The following is a 19,905-nucleotide window of genomic DNA, read 5'->3' as shown; positions in this document are numbered from 1 at the left end:
TGTAGATATATATATAAGTTGACCTAAAGGGTAGTTTTACGGCAGTCGTCTTAATGATGTACTTTTACATAATTTCAGTAGGTCGACCACCAAAAATGTGTATATCTTGTACTATGGTTTCAATGAAATTGACATGTTGCCACATTAAAGAGCTATTTTCATTTATGATATTCACTTATTAGCATCCTCATAATAATTCAGCTAAGGCATATAGCCATGGTTGACCTAATGAAGATTTTTAAAACGGTTAACCTAAGTGCGGATTTGTAGATATATATATATATATAACTATAAATGGGAACTTAGGTCTCCCGCTCCAAAAAGGGATTTTAAGGTTCCCAGTAAATATATTGGATATTTATCAATGAAATTGTAAGTAAATCACCACAAATACATACTTTCAAGGTTGATTATTTATTGACAGAAGACTTATTTACAAAAATAAAAAAACTGCAGATATATGATTTGTCATGGTGGCCCTAAGGTTTTTTGAACATATAAGGGGGTTTGGGGTGACCAACCTTAACCCAACCTTAAGTCACCCTTTTGAAAAGGGGGATTTAAGGTCACCAGATATATATAAAAAATGTGTCCAGGCTTAAAAAGAATGTTGTAGCTTTCTGTAGGGAGTTTGGTGGCTAAAATTAATTATCATTTATCATTAGTTAGAAAAGGGGGTTTTACAGAGAAAAACCTGCCTACAAGATTGAAAGTAAGAGCAGCTAATAAACAACTTAGCAAACATTGCTCTAGAATGCCCCTTTAAAGGTACAGATCGGCCCACTTTGATCTAACAGAAAATATATCAAATAATTCATTTTCATTTTTTCATTTCATTTTCATTACTTTATTGGATATTTATCAATGAAAAATTGTAAGTAAATCACCACAAATACATACTTTCAAGGTTGATTATTTATTGACAGAAGACTTTTCATTTCATTTTCATTACTTTATTGGATATTTATCAATGAAATTGTAAGTAAATCACCACAAATACATACTTTCAAGGTTGATTATTTATTGACAGAAGACTTATTTACAAAAATAAAAAAACTGCAGATATATGATTTGTCATGGTGGCCCTAAGGTTTTTTGAACATATAAGGGGGTTTGGGGTGACCATTAAGGTTGGGTTAAGGTTGGTCACTGTCATTGTATGCCTGCATTATTAGTTGTCAGTAATTATTACATGTGCTGATTGTTCTCTTTGCCTGCGCGCGTATAGTATGTTGGTTATGTTTGGTCATAGTATGTTTGTTTATGTTTGGTCGTTATCTTGCCTGTGCGTGTATTGTATGTTTGGTCGCTTTCTTTGCCTGTGCATGTATAGTTTGTTGGTTATGTTTGGTCGGTTTCTTTGCCTGTGCGTGTATAGTATGCTTGGTCGATGTATGTATTGTAAAGCGCTAAGAGTAGACATTTTTCTAGAATAGCGCTATAAAAGTTTGCATTATTATTATTATTATTATTATTATATGTTCAAAAAACCTTAGGGCCACCATGACAAATCATATATCTGCAGTTTTTTTATTTTTGTAAATAAGTCTTCTGTCAATAAATAATCAACCTTGAAAGTATGTATTTGTGGTGATTGCTGGGAAATTCGGGTCGTTTCCTCCCAGTGGAAAGCTAGCAGCAACGGAGTCGCGCTACCCAGGTGTCTGCGTGTTTAGGTGTATTCAGCCACCTGCACTTATGGCAGAATGATCAAGGTCTTTTACGTGCCATTGTGATGACACGGGGGTGGGACATGGCTTCCGTCTCTGGGTCTGCACATAAAGTTGACCCGTGTCCATCCCGGCCCGAATTCGAACCTGCGACCTTCCGATCACAAGTCCAGTGCTCTACGAACTGAGCTACCGGTAATTGTCCAGGTTTAAAATAATGTTAGCTTTCAGTGGTGAGCTTGGTGGCTAAAAATAATTATGTTTCACGGAAGGCAGTATCGTCCCTCCGTTGACATCAATCAACTGATGCAACATTTTGTCATATATCGTTTTGGCTAAATTAGGTGAGTCTGAATTTGTTGCATAAATGATTTTATGTGAACTTGCGAACATAAACCTACCTACAAGATTGAAAGTATGAACCGTTTAGATTTTTAAAACATACCAACAAGAGAGTTTACATTTGTTGTTCACTGCACCCAAAAGAACTTCCTCTATAATGTTTGTATTCTTATTCCTAACACTGCATATTTGTAACATAATTTATGAAATTTTCTTTAACTTTCAAATTGAAACCAATGAAATCTTAACAAGGCCGAAGTGAAGAAGGAAATCATTTGTTATAGGTGAAGAGATATATATGCAGTAATCTACGCCCTTTTAGACGGTCATCCATCCGCATCTTAGCCCCCTCGCTGCTTAACTTGGGTGTTATAACGGGAACAGATCCATGAGACCATGAATAGCCTGGTAATGCTGAAAAAAGTCTTTATTCCAGACAAGAAAAAAAACCGACTGGTATATGATTATGAAACGCATCATTGACAGAATTATGATTGAACTCAACAGTATGTGTTTTTGGACAACCTAATACAGAATAGCCAACTTGCACAATACCCCGCTTCAATAGCTCTCGAGTGTGAAAGAGAAGGAAAGTTCACTTCGCTGCGGGCAAACGTTTTGCTCTCACAAGCACTGGTGTTTTCTGGCTTGTGTGAAATAAATGTTTTAAAAAAAAACTCGATTGCCTTTTCTTTTTGCATGGGCTATGCTTGGGTGCTTTGAACGAACTTTCGAATTATTCTCGCGGCTATCATTGCTGCAGCACACTTTTCACATTGAAAATTCACAATTTTATGAAAATTATGAATTGTCAAGGCGAAGTGTCTGCAAACTCTCACTGAGCTATCCGGACATGCCCCCATTTTGCGGCAGATCTCGCAAGGCCATGAAAGTTATGGCAGATTTATCGCGCGATTTGGCGGTGCAGGCCGATAGTGCAAGTCGCCTATTGTCATAAAAGGGAAAAGGGGGCTTTAAAGCAACAATCGGATGACTTAGATACACGATAAAGTGCTGTTCACATGGAAGACTTGCAACCAACTTGTGACCAACTTTCAAGCGATTTTAGTCGGCGGCAAGTCAAATCAAAATCTCTGCCCATGTGAACAGCACAACCTCGCAAACTAGGGATGACTCGGTCCTGTCGGGATAATATTCAGTACGTTTAAACCCGACGGGATGAAACTTATCATGGATCACCTTTAGACACCCTATTACAATTTACATGTATTGAGAAAATATGGTAATTATTGTTGTTGTTTTATTTTTCTGTCATTTGTGTGGTAGCACTGTTAATGTCACTGGAATTTCAAATGCAAGCATTAATTGTTTGTTTGTTTGCTTAACGCCCAGCCGACCACGAAGGGCCATATCAGGGCGGTGCTGCTTTGACATATAACGTGCGCCACACACAAGACAGAAGTCGCAGCACAGGCTTCATGTCTCACCCAGTCACATTATTCTGACACCGGACCAACCAGTCCTAGCACTAACCCCATAATGCCAGACGCCAGGCGGAGCAGCCACTAGATTGCCAATTTTAAAGTCTTAGGTATGACCCGGCCGGGGTTTGAACCCACGACTTCCCGATCACGGGGCGGACGCCTTACCACTAGGCTAACCGTGCTGGTCAAGCATTAATAAATTTACAGTAACAAAACTAACATGCAACACAATCTATGTTCGCAGTCAGAAACATGCAACACAATCTATGTTCACAGTCAGAAACATGCAACACAATCTATGTTCACAGTCAGAAACATGCAACAAAGTTGTACAAATATTTATCATTTTATTGACACTCAAGGAAACTTTAGAATGTTCATTTAAAGAACTCAAACAATTGTAACTGTAGCTTAAAGAAATTAACAATAACTACAAGAAGAGCAAACGCTCGATCGAGTCACTTTCGCAGTTCTGAATATTATATGAGGCATCAGATGGACAGGAAGAAATTGCTATTCACAACACAATGAGTCACGTTCACAAAAAATTTGAGCCCGGTCACTTTTATAGTTTCCGAGAAAAGCCCAACGTTAAGTTGTGTGTTGCCGAACAGAAAAGGCTAGTTATCTCCCTTGTTTTTCTGATAACGTTCGTAAAAGGCTACAGATGTAAATACTTTGATGTAAAGAATAATCCTACAAAGTTTCAATCACATCCGATGAACTTTGTCAAAGATATAAAATGTCTAATTTTTCCTTTGACGCTGACCTGTGACCTTGAAAAAGGTCAAAGGTCAACGAAACCATCGTTAAAGTGTAGAGGTCATTGGAGGTCACGACTAAACAAAATATGAGCCCGATCGCTTTGATAGTTTCCGAGAAAAGTCCAACGTTAAGGTGGTGTCTACGGCCGGCCGGCCGGCCGGACAGACTAACACTGACCGATTACATTTGTTTTGTTTGTTTGTTTGTTTATTTGTTGCTTAACGTCCAGCCGACTACGCAGAGCCATATCAGGACGAGGAAGGGGGGGATGAAGGGGGCCACTTGTCAAGCGATTCCTGTTTACAAATGCACTAACCCATTACTTGTGTCCCAGCAGGCTTTAGTAAAACTAAATTAATACCTACTGGAAGATAACCAGTTTCCAGTATGTTAAAATAGGCTTAACCTATCTACTGCTGGACTTACATCAGAACACTAACAGATTAAACTATACATGAATCGCGAGACAAGCGGCAAGAGAAGAGATTTTTGGAAAAAATACAGGTGAATGAGCAAGAAGGCAGAAAAAAGAAAAGAATTCATGAAGAAAAAGAGAGCATGACAGGAAAGAGGAACCAAAAATCTACCTAACAGCAAACTAGAAAGCTCCTGCGGTTCCAAAAACAGAAGGGGCCTTTAATTTCATAACCGCAGTGCCCCACTGCGGGAGATAAACGAAGTGAAGAAAAATTGAGAAACAATAAGTTAATAACCCAAACGATTTTGCACAGAAATACATATATACACAAAAGCAAGCAATATTAAGACATATATATGGCGTATAAAAGACGACATATATAAAATCAATACTGTGAGGAAATCTAAACAAGATACTAAATAGTAGTTTTTGACATTCATAAAAAAGCATGCTATTCATACCTGTCAAGTCCTACGCATTCTGCGTAATTCTTACGGTTTTTCGGTGTTTTTTGGGTCCTACGTCGTATACCTCAAACCATACGCATTTTCAGCCTTTTTTTTTAATTTATTTTTTTTAAAAAAAATTTATTTATTTATTTTAAATTTTTTTTGCTGGCATGGACTGCCGTTCATTCATTTCTGAGGAGGAGCTTGCACCAGCAACACAACAGAAGTTCTGGCATGATGTGCGCCAGTTCTACGTGGCCTGTGTGAGGAAAATGTTGAATAAATTTCCATTTGGCAGTGAAACCCTGCAACACTTTTAAGTGCTGGATCACAGTCTGGGAGCTGACACACTGACTGCCTTCTTGCAGGTCAAAATTAACTCTGATGCATGCTGCCATGATTTTAAGGTGACTGGCAGCATGATTGACAAAGCAAAGATTTCTTTCTTTCTTTCTTTATTTGGTGTTTTAAACGTCGTTTTCAACCACGAAGGTTATATCGCGACAGGGGAAAGGGGGGAGATGGGATAGGGGAAAGGGGGGAGATGGGATAGAGCCACTTGTTAAGTGTTTCTTGTTCACAAAAGCACTAATCAAAAAATTGCTCCAGGGGCTTGCAACGTAGTACAATATATGACCTCACTGGGAGAATGCAAGTTTCCAGTACAAAAGACTAAACATTTCTTACATACTGCTTGACTAAAATCTTTACAAACATTGACTATATTCTATACAAGAACCACTTAACAAGGGTAAAAGGAGGAACAGAATCCGTTAGTCGCCTCTTACGACATGCGGGGTGCAGAGAAATAAGGATGTGGAAAAGAAGACTTTTGGTAAGTGAAATAAAGGTGATGGGTCCAGTCAGGTAGAAATAAGACAACAAGAAAAGAATTGGAAAACTGCAGGGAATAGTGTGTTCTTGGAAGGAAATATAGGTGAAAGGACTGGTAAGGCAGAAATAAGACAAAAGAAGAGAAGTAAAGGGGTGGGGTAGCTTGGTAAAAACACTCCCGCCGCGTGAAGGCGACCCCATGGGAGCATTTGCACAGATGAATACAACTAAGAACACAAGTGACAAGTGACAACAAAAATGAACGAACAAGAGTGCAGTGTAAATGTATTACATGTAGTGGTAAATAAAGAGCAGTTTGTGCAGAAAGGAATTTATGTGTTTTACTTTTAGTTTGCGAAAAACAATCTGATTGGTTTAGTGTGTATGCGTGAGAAGTTGAATTTGTGTGTTTAACCACATCCTGATCCACGCATTAACTATGGTTTTTGATCCCCAACTATGGTTTCTTATGCCATTTACTATGGTCAGAGGCCAAAAGTACTTGACAGGTATGTGCAATTGCAGAAAATATTCATAGAATTAAAAGGCATACAATCGCAAATGTTCTGTATCCTTGTTCGTGAATGTCTGCGAGCATGAGAACCGTCCGGTCCCTCGCTTTACTCTGTCCCTTGACTAATTACTGTCTCACAGTCACAGTCCCTTTCTTTGACTTAGTCTCTCAACCTCTCTCTGATTTGATTCGTTGATATTTGATAACTTGATTTAACATAGAATGGCTCTGTGTGCGTAATTTTAACCATTACTTAAACCAATGTTCACTTTGAGTAGCTGAGACGTGAACTGCATATACCGTAAACAACACACACTAGGGGTAACCAGCCAGGAAAATTCAGTAGCAGTCAGACTGTTGTGCTTGCGACCAAAGCCTACGGACAACTGAATATCACACGCACTGAAAAATGTGATGTCTCCTTCACAGTCTAACACACACACACATACCGTAAAATCCCTAGAATAGGCCCACCCCCCCTGTGCACAGATTTAGGGCAAAATTGGGGGGTGGGCGTTTGCTAGGGATAGACCCCTTTGCACAAAGTAAGTTTTGTGCTCAATCGTGTAATTGAGTGAATACAAACCCCGAAAGCATGTAAGTTAGGTCGTGTGAGTAGAAGTGAAGGAAAAAAGAAAGAAAAATTACTTTGAGGCAAAGAAGGCCAACCGAGAGAGAGAGAGAGAGAGAGAGAGAGAGAGAGAGAGAGAGAGAGAGAGAGAGAGAGAGAGAGAGAGAGAGAGAGAGAGAAAAGGACTGGCTCTTCTGAAAACAACCCAAGCATAGTCATTTATATAAATTTATAAAGTAAAAAGAAAATCACCAGACCTTTGCAAGGACAAACAATAACAACACAATTCCGGGAAAAAGAAACTTGATGAAATGTCGAAATGTCAACACCAATGAAGCCCTTTCTTTCTGTACAAGGAAGAAATTACACGATCGTCTTTGGAAATGAAACGTTAACTGAACTTGGATTTTGTCTTCAAAAGGCCCAATCTTTCTGAGAAAGAAAAACCCACAAACTTAGGGAAAAAAAGAGAAGAGAAACTCAAAAAAACATGAACGATGGGTGGGAGTGAGGAGAGGGGACAAAGAATAAGAAAAAAGGAAAGAAACACGAAAAGGTAAAGAAGGGGAAAAAGATGACTTTTAGAACAGGCTGCACAAATCCTAGTGAAAGTGAGCCTATAGTCTCTTTGAAAAAAGCAGGGTGGGCGTTTGCTAGGTAGTTACCCCTGTGCACAACTTTTGGCCCAAAGTGGGGGGTGGGCGTTTGCTAGATGGTGGGCTTATGCTAGGGATTTTACGGTAATATATCCTTACAAACTTGTATGTATACGTGTGCCCATACACACCTATACTGTAATAGTCATATCCTTACAAACTTGTACATTCTTGCGACTGTACATATATACCGTATTTGACGGACTACAAGACGCGACTTTTTTTCAAAAAAAATCGCATTGCGGCTTATAAAAAGATGCGGCTAAAACGTTACCTAAACTTGAATAGCATTCACCTAATGGAAGTCGCCGCGGATTTTCATTTCGCTCGATTAGCGATTACCGGTACTTTATTAGCTCTCTACTCAAGACTCGGCCCTTTTCTCTTTCTTTCGCGAATCTTCGTTTGTCAACAAGTCGTCGTGACAAGATACCGTACAGAGAAACATTGGATGTATCAGGATCTCGCGCGTGCGCGAGATTTCGTTTTTTTGTGTCTTGCGATAGTTGGAGGAGCGAGAGCCGCCATGTTGTGTTTTCGTCCGCTCGAAATGTGCGCAAAAGTTGTAAATCATCCCAAAAAAGCTTATTCCGGGCGGGACTACATGTGTGTGTTGGTTACAAATTGTGTGTGTGATATTTTTCTTCAAACTTTTTCACTTTTCTTCTTTGTTTCACTTGTTTATTCTCCGAGCCGATTTTGCCAAATACTGTAATTTTTGTTTGCCTGGTTGTTTTGATTGATTGACACGATCTGATTATTTTTTTTTCGACGGCGGCTAATATAGTGACGTGGCCTATACGTGGCTCGTCCCAATTTTTTTGTTAAAAGTCGGGGGTGCGGCTTATAAAACGGTGCGTCTTGTAATCCGTCAAATACGGTACACATATAATTATACACAAACTTGTACATATTTGTGACTATATACTCATAATATCATATCCTCACAAACTTGACCATTGGTCCGGACGTTTGTCCCATTCACTTATCCATGAAATGAATGCGAGCTTCTGGATATATGGCCAATGAAAATTCTTCAAAAGGTTTCAAACATTGAGCCCTGGTTTTTCTGAGTGTTGTTCGCTCATTGAACACTTTGGTTTTAACCAACTTCACCAATTTGTCTTTGGAGAAATGTCTTCCAGAAAAAATAGTGTGCAATTGTAAAAAGTTCAGTGCACAATCTTTACCTGGCAATTTACCCTTTGTGCCTGTCCCTTTAGCAGTAAAAAAAGACTTGAAAATAAGAGGAAACTGATTCAGTGTCAGCAGATGTCCAAACAACATAGTCTCTTTTCTTTTTCAATGAACCCTGAGCAGAAGAGGGCTGAGCACCAGTCTGACTAGAGTCCTGAGCAACAGTCTGACTAGAGTCCTGAGCAGAAGAGGGCTGAGCACTAGTCTGACTAGAGTCCTGAGCAGAAGAGTCCTGAGCACCAGTCTGACTAGAGTCCTGAGCACCAGTCTGACTAGAGTCCTGAGCACCAGTCTGACTAGAGTCCTGAGCAACAGTCTGACTAGAGTCCTGAGCACCAGTCTGACTAGAGTCCTGAGCAACAGTCTGACTAGAGTCCTGAGCAACAGTCTGACTTTCTTTCTTTATTTGGTGTTTAATGTCGTTTTCAACCACGAAGGTTATATCGCGACGAGGGAAAGGGGGAGATGGAATAGGGGAAAGGGGGGAGATGGGATAGAGCCACTTGTTAAGTGTTTCTTGTTCACAAAAGCACTAATCAAAAAATTGCTCCAGGGGCTTGCAACGTAGTACAATATATGACCTTACTGGGAGAATGCAAGTTTCCAGTACAAAGGACTAAACATTTCTTACATACTGCTTGACTAAAATCTTTACAAACATTGACTATATTCTATACAAGAACCACTTAACAAGGGTTAAAGGAGAAACAGAATCCGTTAGTCGCCTCATACGACATGCGGGGTGCAGAGAAATAAGGATGTGGAAAAGAAGACTTTTGGTAAGTGAAATAAAGGTGATGGATCCAGTCAGGTAGAAATAAGACAACAAGAAAAGAATTGGAAAACTGCAGGGAATAGTAGGGAGAGTTTCCTTGGAAGGAAATATAGGTGAAAGGACTGGTAAGGCAGAAATAAGACAAAAGAAGAGAAGAAACAGAACCGTTAGTCGCCTCTTACGACATGCTGGGTAGCATCGGGTAAATTCTTTCTGGTCCCAACCAATATGGGACTCCCCCTAACCCGCGGGGGGTACCAGTCTGACTAGAGTCCTGAGCAGAAGAGGGCTGAGCACCAGTCTGACTAGAGTCCTGAGCCCTTCTTACTGAAAAAAACCATGACACCCTCCACACATCACACGTTTTTCAACTCCCTGGTTGCGCTCACATATGAACTTGCCTTCTTTTGGCAGCGTCCGATTTGTGTCCAAAATTCCGTCTTTGCGAATAGCTGCAAAAGCACTATCCCGTTCTTGTCCACAGGGAAGTTTTAATGCAGCTTGAACTGCTTCTTTTTTTCTTTATTTGGTGTTTAATGTCGTTTTCAACCATTCAAGGTTATATCGCGACGGGGAAAGGGGGGAGATGGGATAGGGGAAAGGGGGGAGATGGGATAGAGCCACTTGTTGTTTCTTGTTCACAAAAGCACTAATCAAAAAATTGCTCCAGGGGCTTGCAACGTAGTACAATATATGACCTTACTAGGAGAATGCAAGTTTCCAGTACAAAGGACTTAACATTTCTTATTTACTGCTTGACTAAAATCTTTACAAACTTTGACTATATTCTATACAAGAAACACTTAACAAGGGTAAAAGGAGAAACAGAATCCGTTAGTCGCCTCTTACGACATGCGGGGGGCAAAGAAATAAGGATGTGGAAAAGAAGACTTTTGGTAAGTGAAATAAAGGTGATGGATCCAGTCAGGTAGAAATAAGACAACAAGAAAGGAATCGGAAATCTGCAGGGAATAGTAGGGAGAGTTTTCTTGGAAGGAAATATAGGTGAAAGGACTGGTAAGGCAGAAATAAGACAAAAGAAGAGAAGTAAAGGGGTGGGGTAGCTTAGTGGAAACACTCCCGCCGCGTGAAGGCGACCCCATGGGAGCAACTGCTTCTTCATCAGAATGTTTACGTAGTAAATGTCTTCTCAGATGGCTGTCAAAATCTCCACAGTAAACACAGATTTCCCTGAAGAAGTTCACTTCGAAGTAGAAGTTGCTCCTTTTTCACTGACTGTTGAAGTAGAAGTTGCTCCTTTTTCACTGACTGTTGAAGTAGAAGTTGCTCCTTTTTCACCGGCTGTTGAAGTAGAAGTTGCTCCTTTTTCACCGACTGTTGAAGTTGCTCCTTTTTCACCGACTGTTGAAGTGGAAGTTGCTCGATCCTTTCCCACCAACTGTTGAAGTATAAGTTGGTCCTTTTTCACCGACTGTTAAAGTAGAAGTTGCTCCTTTCCCATCGACTGTTGGAGTAGAAGTTGCTCCTTTCCCACCGACTGTTGAACAGAACACAACATTGATGTAAAAAAAAGATATAGAAGGGATCCGAGTCCCTTCGAAAGATTATGCCAATATGTATGTGCATGCTGGGTATCTGCTTTGACCAGTCTAATCGTACCGTGAAGCAGGATCTTTTTCACATGCATATATATGATGCACACGTCGAGAATAGGCACGAAGAGTCTTACATAAGTCGACCCTGGATAGACTGAAACATCATCCACCCTACTTTCGAAGGGACTCAAACCCTTAACTTAACTTTGTTTGCTCACCGCCCAGTCCACCCTTCGGTTATCTCAGGGCAGTGCTGCTTTGACATTTAATGTGCGCCACACACAAGACAGATGTCGCAGCACAGGCTTCATCTCACCCAGTCACATTATTCTGACACCGGGCTAACCAGTGGACTCAAACCCAGCCAGGCATGTACTATGTAGAGCAGCAAAATGTCGCCTAGACGACAATTTGCCGCAACAATGAACATAATTATGCTGACTTTGTCACAGAATAAGGCTGTCGGTTGAACTTTGAAGGCTGTTGGTATTTATTCATGCATAGTGTGTGTTATTCTTTTTTAAAAACCGTTATGGTTTTATTTTCAAGATGGGTGCATATAAATGAGCAACTGATTGTCTGGCTATCTGACTGACTAGAAGAAGAAGAAAACAAGCATTGTCCGAGTGTGCGGGCAATATACCACCACCTGCTGCATAGATTTTCTCCATTTATTCCCTAACATTTAAAATTAAAAAGTCAATAATGAAAATAAGAAACACATACAGACAGTTTGAGCTATCAGTAAACTGCCGTGGGATGTTTGTTTGTTTGTTTGTTCGTTCATGGGCTGAAACTCCCCCGGCTTTTTATTTACGTGTATGACCGTTTTTACCCCGCCATTTAGGCAGCCATACGCCGCTTTCGGAGGAAGCATGCTGGGTATTTTCGTGTTTCTATAACCCACCGAACTCTGACATGGATTACAGGATCTTTTTCGTGCGCACATGGTCTTGTGCTTGCGTGTACACACGGGGGTGTTCGGACACCGAGGAGAGTCTGCACACAAAGTTGACTCTGAGAAATAAATCTCTCGCCGAACGTGGGGACGAACTTACGCTGACAGCGGCCAACTGGATACAAATCCAGCGCGCTACCGACTGAGCTACATCCCCGCCCCACTGCCGTGGGATAACATAGGATAGCCAAGCCCCATCTTTGAGAAAATTGATAGCAATCACGAGCCGTCACTTACGCAAATTACGCTATTTATGCACTTGGTATTCGGTCCTGGAACTGGTACTACAAGAAATATATCACAGTCGGATATCCGATCGGATATCACTTCTATTCAGTAATCCAAAATCAATTCTGGTCAGTCCAATTGTTGACATGAGCTAAAGCAGGGCAACAATTTTCCGCTCAACACAGGCACAGTACAAACAGATTATTTATACACAAAAAAGTCATACTGTATCATGCAGGGCCGGACTAGGCTAAGAGGAGTGGGGGGGGGGGGGGGGGTTTGCCAGTGGTGGCTAGGGGGAACATCCCCTTGGCGGGGGTGAGGGGGCAAAGCCCCCTGAAGCTGATGGGTAGGTTATATTCTGAGATAGGAAAATGGTCGCTCCTTGCATGAAACGGCATAAAATAAACAATAATAAAAAATGTTTTAAATAAGTGAGGTACATGATTAGGCTGGGGGGGGGGGTTGCGCAACCCCCATAACCCCCCCCCCCCGGTAGTCTGGCCCTGCCATGCATGTGAAACCTGGCAATGTTATTTGTCTTTGAAAAAAATACCTTCATTTGAAGAGGACACCTTTCCTTTTGTAGGGGGTGGTTGTACAAGTGGCAAAATTGAGTACACGGTAGATACAGAGTCTGCGTCAGAGTTTTCCGTGTCTGGTCGGTATGAGGCATCCTGTCAAACAATTTAAATACAAACCGACATGAAAATCCCACAAATGTATTATAATTTTGGTTTCTTTCAATACTTACCCTGTGGGTATTACATATGCATTATCCTAATATGATGCCATAATTGCTAGCACGAAAAATATGATAAACATTTATGTCTAAACCAATATTTATCCTGCCAGATAAATCTATACCTAAAGGTACATCTTTTTATTGGCTTATTGGAATCCTCACGTTGGAAAATGTCTGCGACCATTTTTGTTATGTCTCAAAAGTATTTATAAGCGCTGTACGATCCAACAATCTTCCGATCGTGTACGTCGGAAGTGACCTTTAAACTTTTAAATCGAAATTCGCCTGACCGTCGGCTCGACCACAGGCAAGGCAGGCGTTAGCTTTGGGGATTGGTTTGGTATACAGAGAGAGCCTCTCTCTCAGTGCTGGGCCAGTCGCTATTATAGAATACTGATGGGCCGGTCGATGGAACGTGCTGTGCGTTGAGCTGTGATTGTCGCGGAGGGTATGAATGACACCGCTTTCATTATCTGTACGATAGCTACCCATTGCCTAAAATTTGAAATACGGGCTTAGTTATTTACTTAGAAGTGTGCATTTTTCTTGGGTTGATAGTGTGGTTGTGCACAAGCTGTTTGGTCTACTGTTGGGGGTAGAACGCCAGTTTCTAAATATGTGATGGTCTCCCCGACTGCATAGCATACAGAGTGCTCACCAATGCAGTTTCAGTGCCAGTAGGGGGTTCGCTGTTACTATACGATCATTCTGTGAACTACACAAGTTATGAACATGTGCTGTTTGGCCAAGAAGTGGCGTATTTAGTACATATGGGCGTGAATACTGGGTTTTCTTTCTAGTGCAGTAGTGGTGGAATGCTAGCTTCCTGGAGATTAAAACTTGGGTGGAATATAGTTAGGAAGGAAGGTTGGGATTCAGATCGGCTAAAAATAAACATGGCAAAAATTGCTCTGGACTGGCCCTTTAATCAACAGTTGTATATTATTGATTTCGGGGATATAACAGTTACAAAACTACATATTCAGGTTCGGATTTCAAATCCCCATTGATCTCCTCTCCGTATTCCAATGAAACAAGAAGAGCAAACGCTCGATCGAGTCACTTTCGCAGTTCTGAATATTATATGAGGCATCAGATGGACAGGAAGAAATTGCTATTCACAACACAATGAGTCACGTTCACATAAAATTTGAGCCCGGTCACTTTTATAGTTTCCGAGAAAAGCCCAACGTTAAGTTGTGTGTTGCCGAACAGAAAAGGCTAGTTATCTCCCTTGTTTTTCTGATAACGTTCGTAAAAGGCTACAGATGTAAATACTTTGATGTAAAGAATAATCCTACAAAGTTTCAATCACATCCGATGAACTTTGTCAAAGATATAAAATGTCTAATTTTTCCTTTGACGCTCGTTAAAGTGTAGAGGTCATTGGAGGTCACGACTAAACAAAATATGAGCCCGATCGCTTTGATAGTTTCCGAGAAAAGTCCAACGTTAAGGTGGTGTCTACGGCCGGCCGGCCGGACGGCCGGCCGGAGACAGACTAACACTGACCGATTACATAGAGTCACTTTTTCTCAAGTGACTCAAAAATCAAAACAAAACAATCAACCCCATACGATTCCACGCACACAGATGCACCCATTTTCACATTCCCCTCACAGCGCGGGTATTGTCTATTTTATTCTATGCACAAATAAGCGATGCTTTGAGTAAAACCAACGTTTGGATTGACCATTGCATTATCTTATCAGTGTTTATGTAGTGCCCATATCACACCATATCCCATTACGCGTAATAGGCAAGTATGTCACACACTTTCCTTCTCTGCCACTACTAAAGCAAACGTGTGCAAGATTGTTACATGCTTTGGAACATGTGCAAGAACGGATTCAAACTCGAAATCGTCCCCCCAAAAGCCCCAAAATGCACACACAACTTTTATTTCTCCTGCTGTTATCGTTTCTTCTCTTTACAAATTCTTCAACGCTGAGAATACTGAGAACGGCATCCCAGACGACAGTACTGTTCCCATACGCGAATTTAGCTGCCCTTGGAAAGTGGCTCGCTCAGGAGGCCTGTTAGTCTGTAACTGGAAGGACAGAGTTCTGAACATAGATGACAAAGACCCCGAAAAGAACAACATTTCGCGGATGCAGACACAGAAAGACGTCACGAAGAATGCGATGCTTCAAAAGATACAGACTGTGACGATGACTGTGACGTCGTTCACATATACCGAGACGTCATTCATAGTTGTTCGTTCACTTCCGTCAAAAAGTAGATCTCTCCACAATGGCTGCTCCTGTGTTTAGGTTTGTCAAGCTTGAGTACGCAAAACGTGTTTGTTCTCTCCTCTGTTGAAGCTGTGACATAAATGCTATTCCGACTTGGTCGTGTGACAGAGTTTTCTTCCACACTCGATTAGCTGATGTCTAACTCAGCCTGACGGCTTCGTTAGACAATCAACGTAATCTCGTGTGGAAGAAAACGTGTCACACGACCAAGTCTGAATAGCAGGTAATGTGATATGGGCACGACATATATATTTTAGTTTCTACACTCACACTGCTCTCAGATGCTGAATGGTTTGATTGGTCAGACTCGATAGATTCACACTCAGTAGGAAATCCTGAGAAAAAAAATCAACAAATTGTTTTAGCAGCAGCATTTCATCCACAGGGGTGCTGGTGACTAAGACCTTCCAAATCTGAAATCCACAAGATATTATTTTTTTGGCGCACCTAAATCGGAAGACTAAATAGTCAAGCATGAAAACACACAAGAAAGCTATAGGAAATTGACGCCAAAAAAAATTGATGAGCGGGGTGGGTGGGGGTGCAATCTATGATCCGATTCGTGGCCCCAGGGTGATGACGCTGTTGAAAGCGCCACATTTCAGTGGCAGTGGAGTGGAGTAACGCTTGCCGCGTCTTTCGTGGGATGTCTAGCAGACGACATCGCCAGCTATACTTTCTCGGTAATGAGAAATCGAAATCTTTAGAGTTAATTCCTGAATCGGACCTGATCAAATCGGAAATTATTTTTAAGCAAACATCCCAAATCAGAAATCCGTTTTGAATCAGACAACTAGCACCCCTGCATCCAACAGCATAGCAACAATTCCCAAGTATCATACAAATTAACACACAAGTGCACAAGACATACGGTACTTTACCCACTTTTGTTTTTTTACAACTGCCGATAACGCATGATTCTGCGTAATTGACGCACTGAAATCACGCCGAGATTTTCACTCACTGCGTCAACTGCGCAGGTTTTGACCCCTGTGAAGAAGCTTCCGTGCACAGCAGACACTATTTCCGAACGTCACCACTGAGGTGCGTTTCCGAATGCAAAGTCACAAGTATACAACGCTAGCAAAATCGCGTGACGTTCACTACTACTGTGTAGCGAAATAACTAACTTTGCAAGCCAAGTTTTCCTTGCCTTCAGTCGCTAGTTTACACACGTTAAACTTTGAGAAAAATCCTAGATAAAATATGACTCCCTAAAATTCCAAAATGACTTCCAGATTTTTGGACAGGGGGTCATCATGACTCTTTGTTTTGAATCCTACAGGGAGCTCTGATGTGGGCAAAACAGGACCCCTGTCCACTTGGTTTGACGCCAAATCAGACTCTTGGCCATATATGTTGATCGTTAAAACTATGTACAGAACATGTGGATTCATGGGCTGAGACTAGCAGTGATTCTACATCATATTTCAGATCAAAGTCAAATAGCAATGAAGGTGTGCAGCAAAATCGACTGAAAAACACCAGGTATCCACTTGGTTTCCAAACAATATGCCGAGATGACATCACTCGCCTTTCTTTGTTTGTATCGGTGGCTGCGGACCCTCGTCTTCTTCACAAGGTGATTCAGCATCAGCATCACTACCGTCTTGTTCACATTCGACTGTTTGTCCTGGTAGAGCAAAAGGAAAGAAGAAAATTTTACACATTATTTAGGATGGGAATTGGAAAAAGTGAAAAAGGCGGAAATTCACCTTTATGATCCCCCCCCCCCCCCCAAAGTGTATGTTTCTGGTAACGTGACTAAAAAATATAGGGTAGGTAGGTCGGGAATCTTTTTTTTAAAACATCTTTTCAACTTATTTTGTCAAAAAACAGGATTTTTTTTCCTTCGAAAAACCATTTTTTTCTTGTTTTGTTTTAAATGCAAACAAAGTCGAGTCGGCAGGGAAAATAGGTAGGGTCAGGTGACCAGAAACATACAACTTTTTTTTTGGGGGGGGGGGGGGGGGGGGGCTTATGGGTGATTTGCGGGTCAATTCCCATCCCTGATATTTCTGAACATCCCTCTGTTCTGTCCTTATGGTGCGCCAAATTGCTGACCACAAATTTCATAACCCATATTAGACTGAAAATCTGAGGCCTGATCTAGGAACGCTGAAGAAGAAGAAGAAGCTATAACCAGGGGTGTGGTTTGGTGTCAGATATCGGTCCTAGACCGGAATTTTTCCTAATTGTCCGAAAAATTGTAATCCAGTCAAATGTCCGTCCATTTACATGATAAGCCGGTCCATGACCGCTCAGTTTGCTATAAAATCGGTCAGACCTAAAACCGTTTATTAAACAAGATGGCAAATAAACTTACAAGCTAACATATATATATATAGAAAACGATCACTCGTATTCGTCCTCATGGTCCAATTGAGATTATGTAAACATGGCCTCCATTGAATCCCTGATTAAAAAAAGAAACATCAAAGAACTCTGGAATGTTTTGGGAGTAGGGGTAGGGTTTTGGTAGATGAACAGGGAAGTGAGCAATACGAGGCCACCGATCTGTTGGCGTCAGCATCGCAACCATCGGTATCGGGTTTGGGAGAAGAATCAACCCAAAAAACAAGCGAAAGAGGTTCTTCAGTTGGAACACAGCATCAGTCTGTCTTAGTTTGCCTCAGTTATCAATGCAACAGCTCAACCTACAGTCCCAGGAAGTAGGACAACCTTCAATTAACATTTTGTTTTCTCCAAAACAATTATGTAGTGTTACCATATTGGTTTGTTCTTATTTTTATTGTCAGTTCATTACTAGTCAGAAGCTGATTGAAGGTTAGCTGTGTTTGTGTGCTTTCTCATTTGATAAGAGAGAGAAAGAGAGAGTTTTTGTAACATTAAATGTCCGTAAAATATATGGAAACGGTCAAATGACCGGAAAAAGTTTTGTTGATCAGGACGATTTGTCCGACCATCAAATTTTCTAGCTACACCTCCGTATAACTCTACTTAACTGCACCAAAATCCACTGCACTGAAAAACGCCAGGTTTCATGTTTTAAAGAGGCGACTCCTGGTATAAAAGGAGCCAAGCTCCGCCTTGTTCAGTATGTTTGGGGAGAATGAGCTCGTCACTTCAGAAAGAAAAATCAAAAATTATGCCAGAAAGCAGTAGTTTTTCGACACGAAATGTGTTCGAGTTTTATATAAAGTAGTGACGAACACAATAGCACACAAACTTGGATAGAACACAAGGCACATGCATGCAAATGGGGGGGGGGGGGTGGGGGGGAGAGAGAGAGAGAGAGAAAGAGAGAGAGAGAGAGATAGAGAGAGAGAGAGAGAGAGAGAGAGAGAGAGAGAGAGAGAGAGAGAGAGAGAGAGCGAGAGAGAGAGAGAGAGAAAGCACGAACGAATGGCACACACTGTGTGAGAATAAAACACAGAAAGGGGGGGGGGGGGGGGGGTGGTTGGAGAAACCCCGAGTAACAAGAAAAATTCCGAAGCAGCTTGTACCCTCTTATCTTCGAACAAACTCAGCTATACCAAACGGTCAGTGTGCGGTGTAACTGGAATGTTTCTAGTTCAGATACGTCAGCTCCTACACATCTCATAACAAACACCGCTCTTCGATTTACGGTGTTGACAACAGAATTGCCAACAGGAACCTGGGGGGAAGAAGAGAAAGTTTGCTGCCTATCACAGTGTTGATTGACACAATGGAAAGCAAAGGTGCTTGCTAGACCCTTTCTACTTTATACAGTTGCACAGCATGAAAGCAAAAGCTATACACACTAAATTTGCTGAAATGTTGTCACCTAGAATTTTGATGTCAACTATTCTGTTCCCTGCTGGAGATTCCACAGTCAAATTTGCATCATCAGTTTCCTCACTCTCTTCCCACTCACTGTCTGATTTATCTTCTTCCTCATTACCAGACTCCTCACTACTACAATCAAAGATCAGTTTGTACAAGGCAGGGTTCTCTAGTTTTTGTTCCGATCGAGTGGTACAATATCTGCTGATTCACTTGTAGTTGTACCAAAACTTGAACTTTCAGCACTTACAGTTTCGTCACTCGATGCTATACTTTCGCTGTTTTGATTCGTCTGCTTCTTCATGTGCTTATTTCCACAAAATTTGCGTTTCTTGGGCTTTGAAGGCCCATACTTTTTATCCCCGGGCATAGTCTTTACCAAAACAAACTGCAATACCCTAAAATACACTCAACACACCTACACACAATGTATCTTGAAAGTAAAATGAACACAGCATGCGCGACACAGTAAACGGTCTAGTCGGCCATTTTGAATGGCAGATAGGGAGGTGCCCATTGTTTCAGGTTTTCAAGGGAGTAATCCTTGTTATTAGGTACAGAAGGAGAGTGACTGAATGTTATTTTTTACTGTTTTGGGTCGCCATTTTGGGTGTTGTCAGCACCACACCCACCCAACTAAAAGGCTATTATCTCAAACAATGATTTGTTTATGCAAAATACAATTGCAGCACATGAAAGATGAATAATGTCTGAATAAAATGAGCCATAACAAAGGTATCCCAGCAAACAATTTTACGT

General features: G+C 41.1%; 1 protein-coding gene across 2 annotated transcripts; it reads right to left on the bottom strand.

Moving 5' to 3' along the window:
• Window positions 1-3,784: 3,784 nt before the first annotated feature.
• LOC138956165 (uncharacterized) lies at window positions 3,785-19,867 on the bottom strand. Of its 2 annotated transcripts, none has more exons than XR_011452527.1 (4): window positions 19,397-19,867; window positions 15,649-17,011; window positions 12,935-13,055; window positions 3,785-11,134 (listed from the first exon to the last, which is right to left on the bottom strand). XR_011452527.1 is itself a non-coding variant. In XM_070327602.1 (4 exons), the coding sequence occupies exons 1-4, from the start codon at window positions 19,514-19,516 to the stop codon at window positions 10,992-10,994; spliced, it is 483 nt and encodes a 160-aa protein (XP_070183703.1). In that variant the 5' UTR covers window positions 19,517-19,862; the 3' UTR covers window positions 3,785-10,991. The 2 variants fall into 2 exon arrangements, 1 of the variants encoding a protein (XP_070183703.1); XM_070327602.1 differs by having other exon boundaries at window positions 16,913-17,011; window positions 19,397-19,862.
• Window positions 19,868-19,905: the final 38 nt, after the last annotated feature.

This window comes from Littorina saxatilis, unplaced genomic scaffold, assembly GCF_037325665.1.
Source record: "Littorina saxatilis isolate snail1 unplaced genomic scaffold, US_GU_Lsax_2.0 scaffold_1036, whole genome shotgun sequence".
NCBI lineage: Eukaryota > Metazoa > Mollusca > Gastropoda > Littorinimorpha > Littorinidae > Littorina > Littorina saxatilis.
This window is presented reverse-complemented; position numbering and strand designations above follow the sequence as displayed.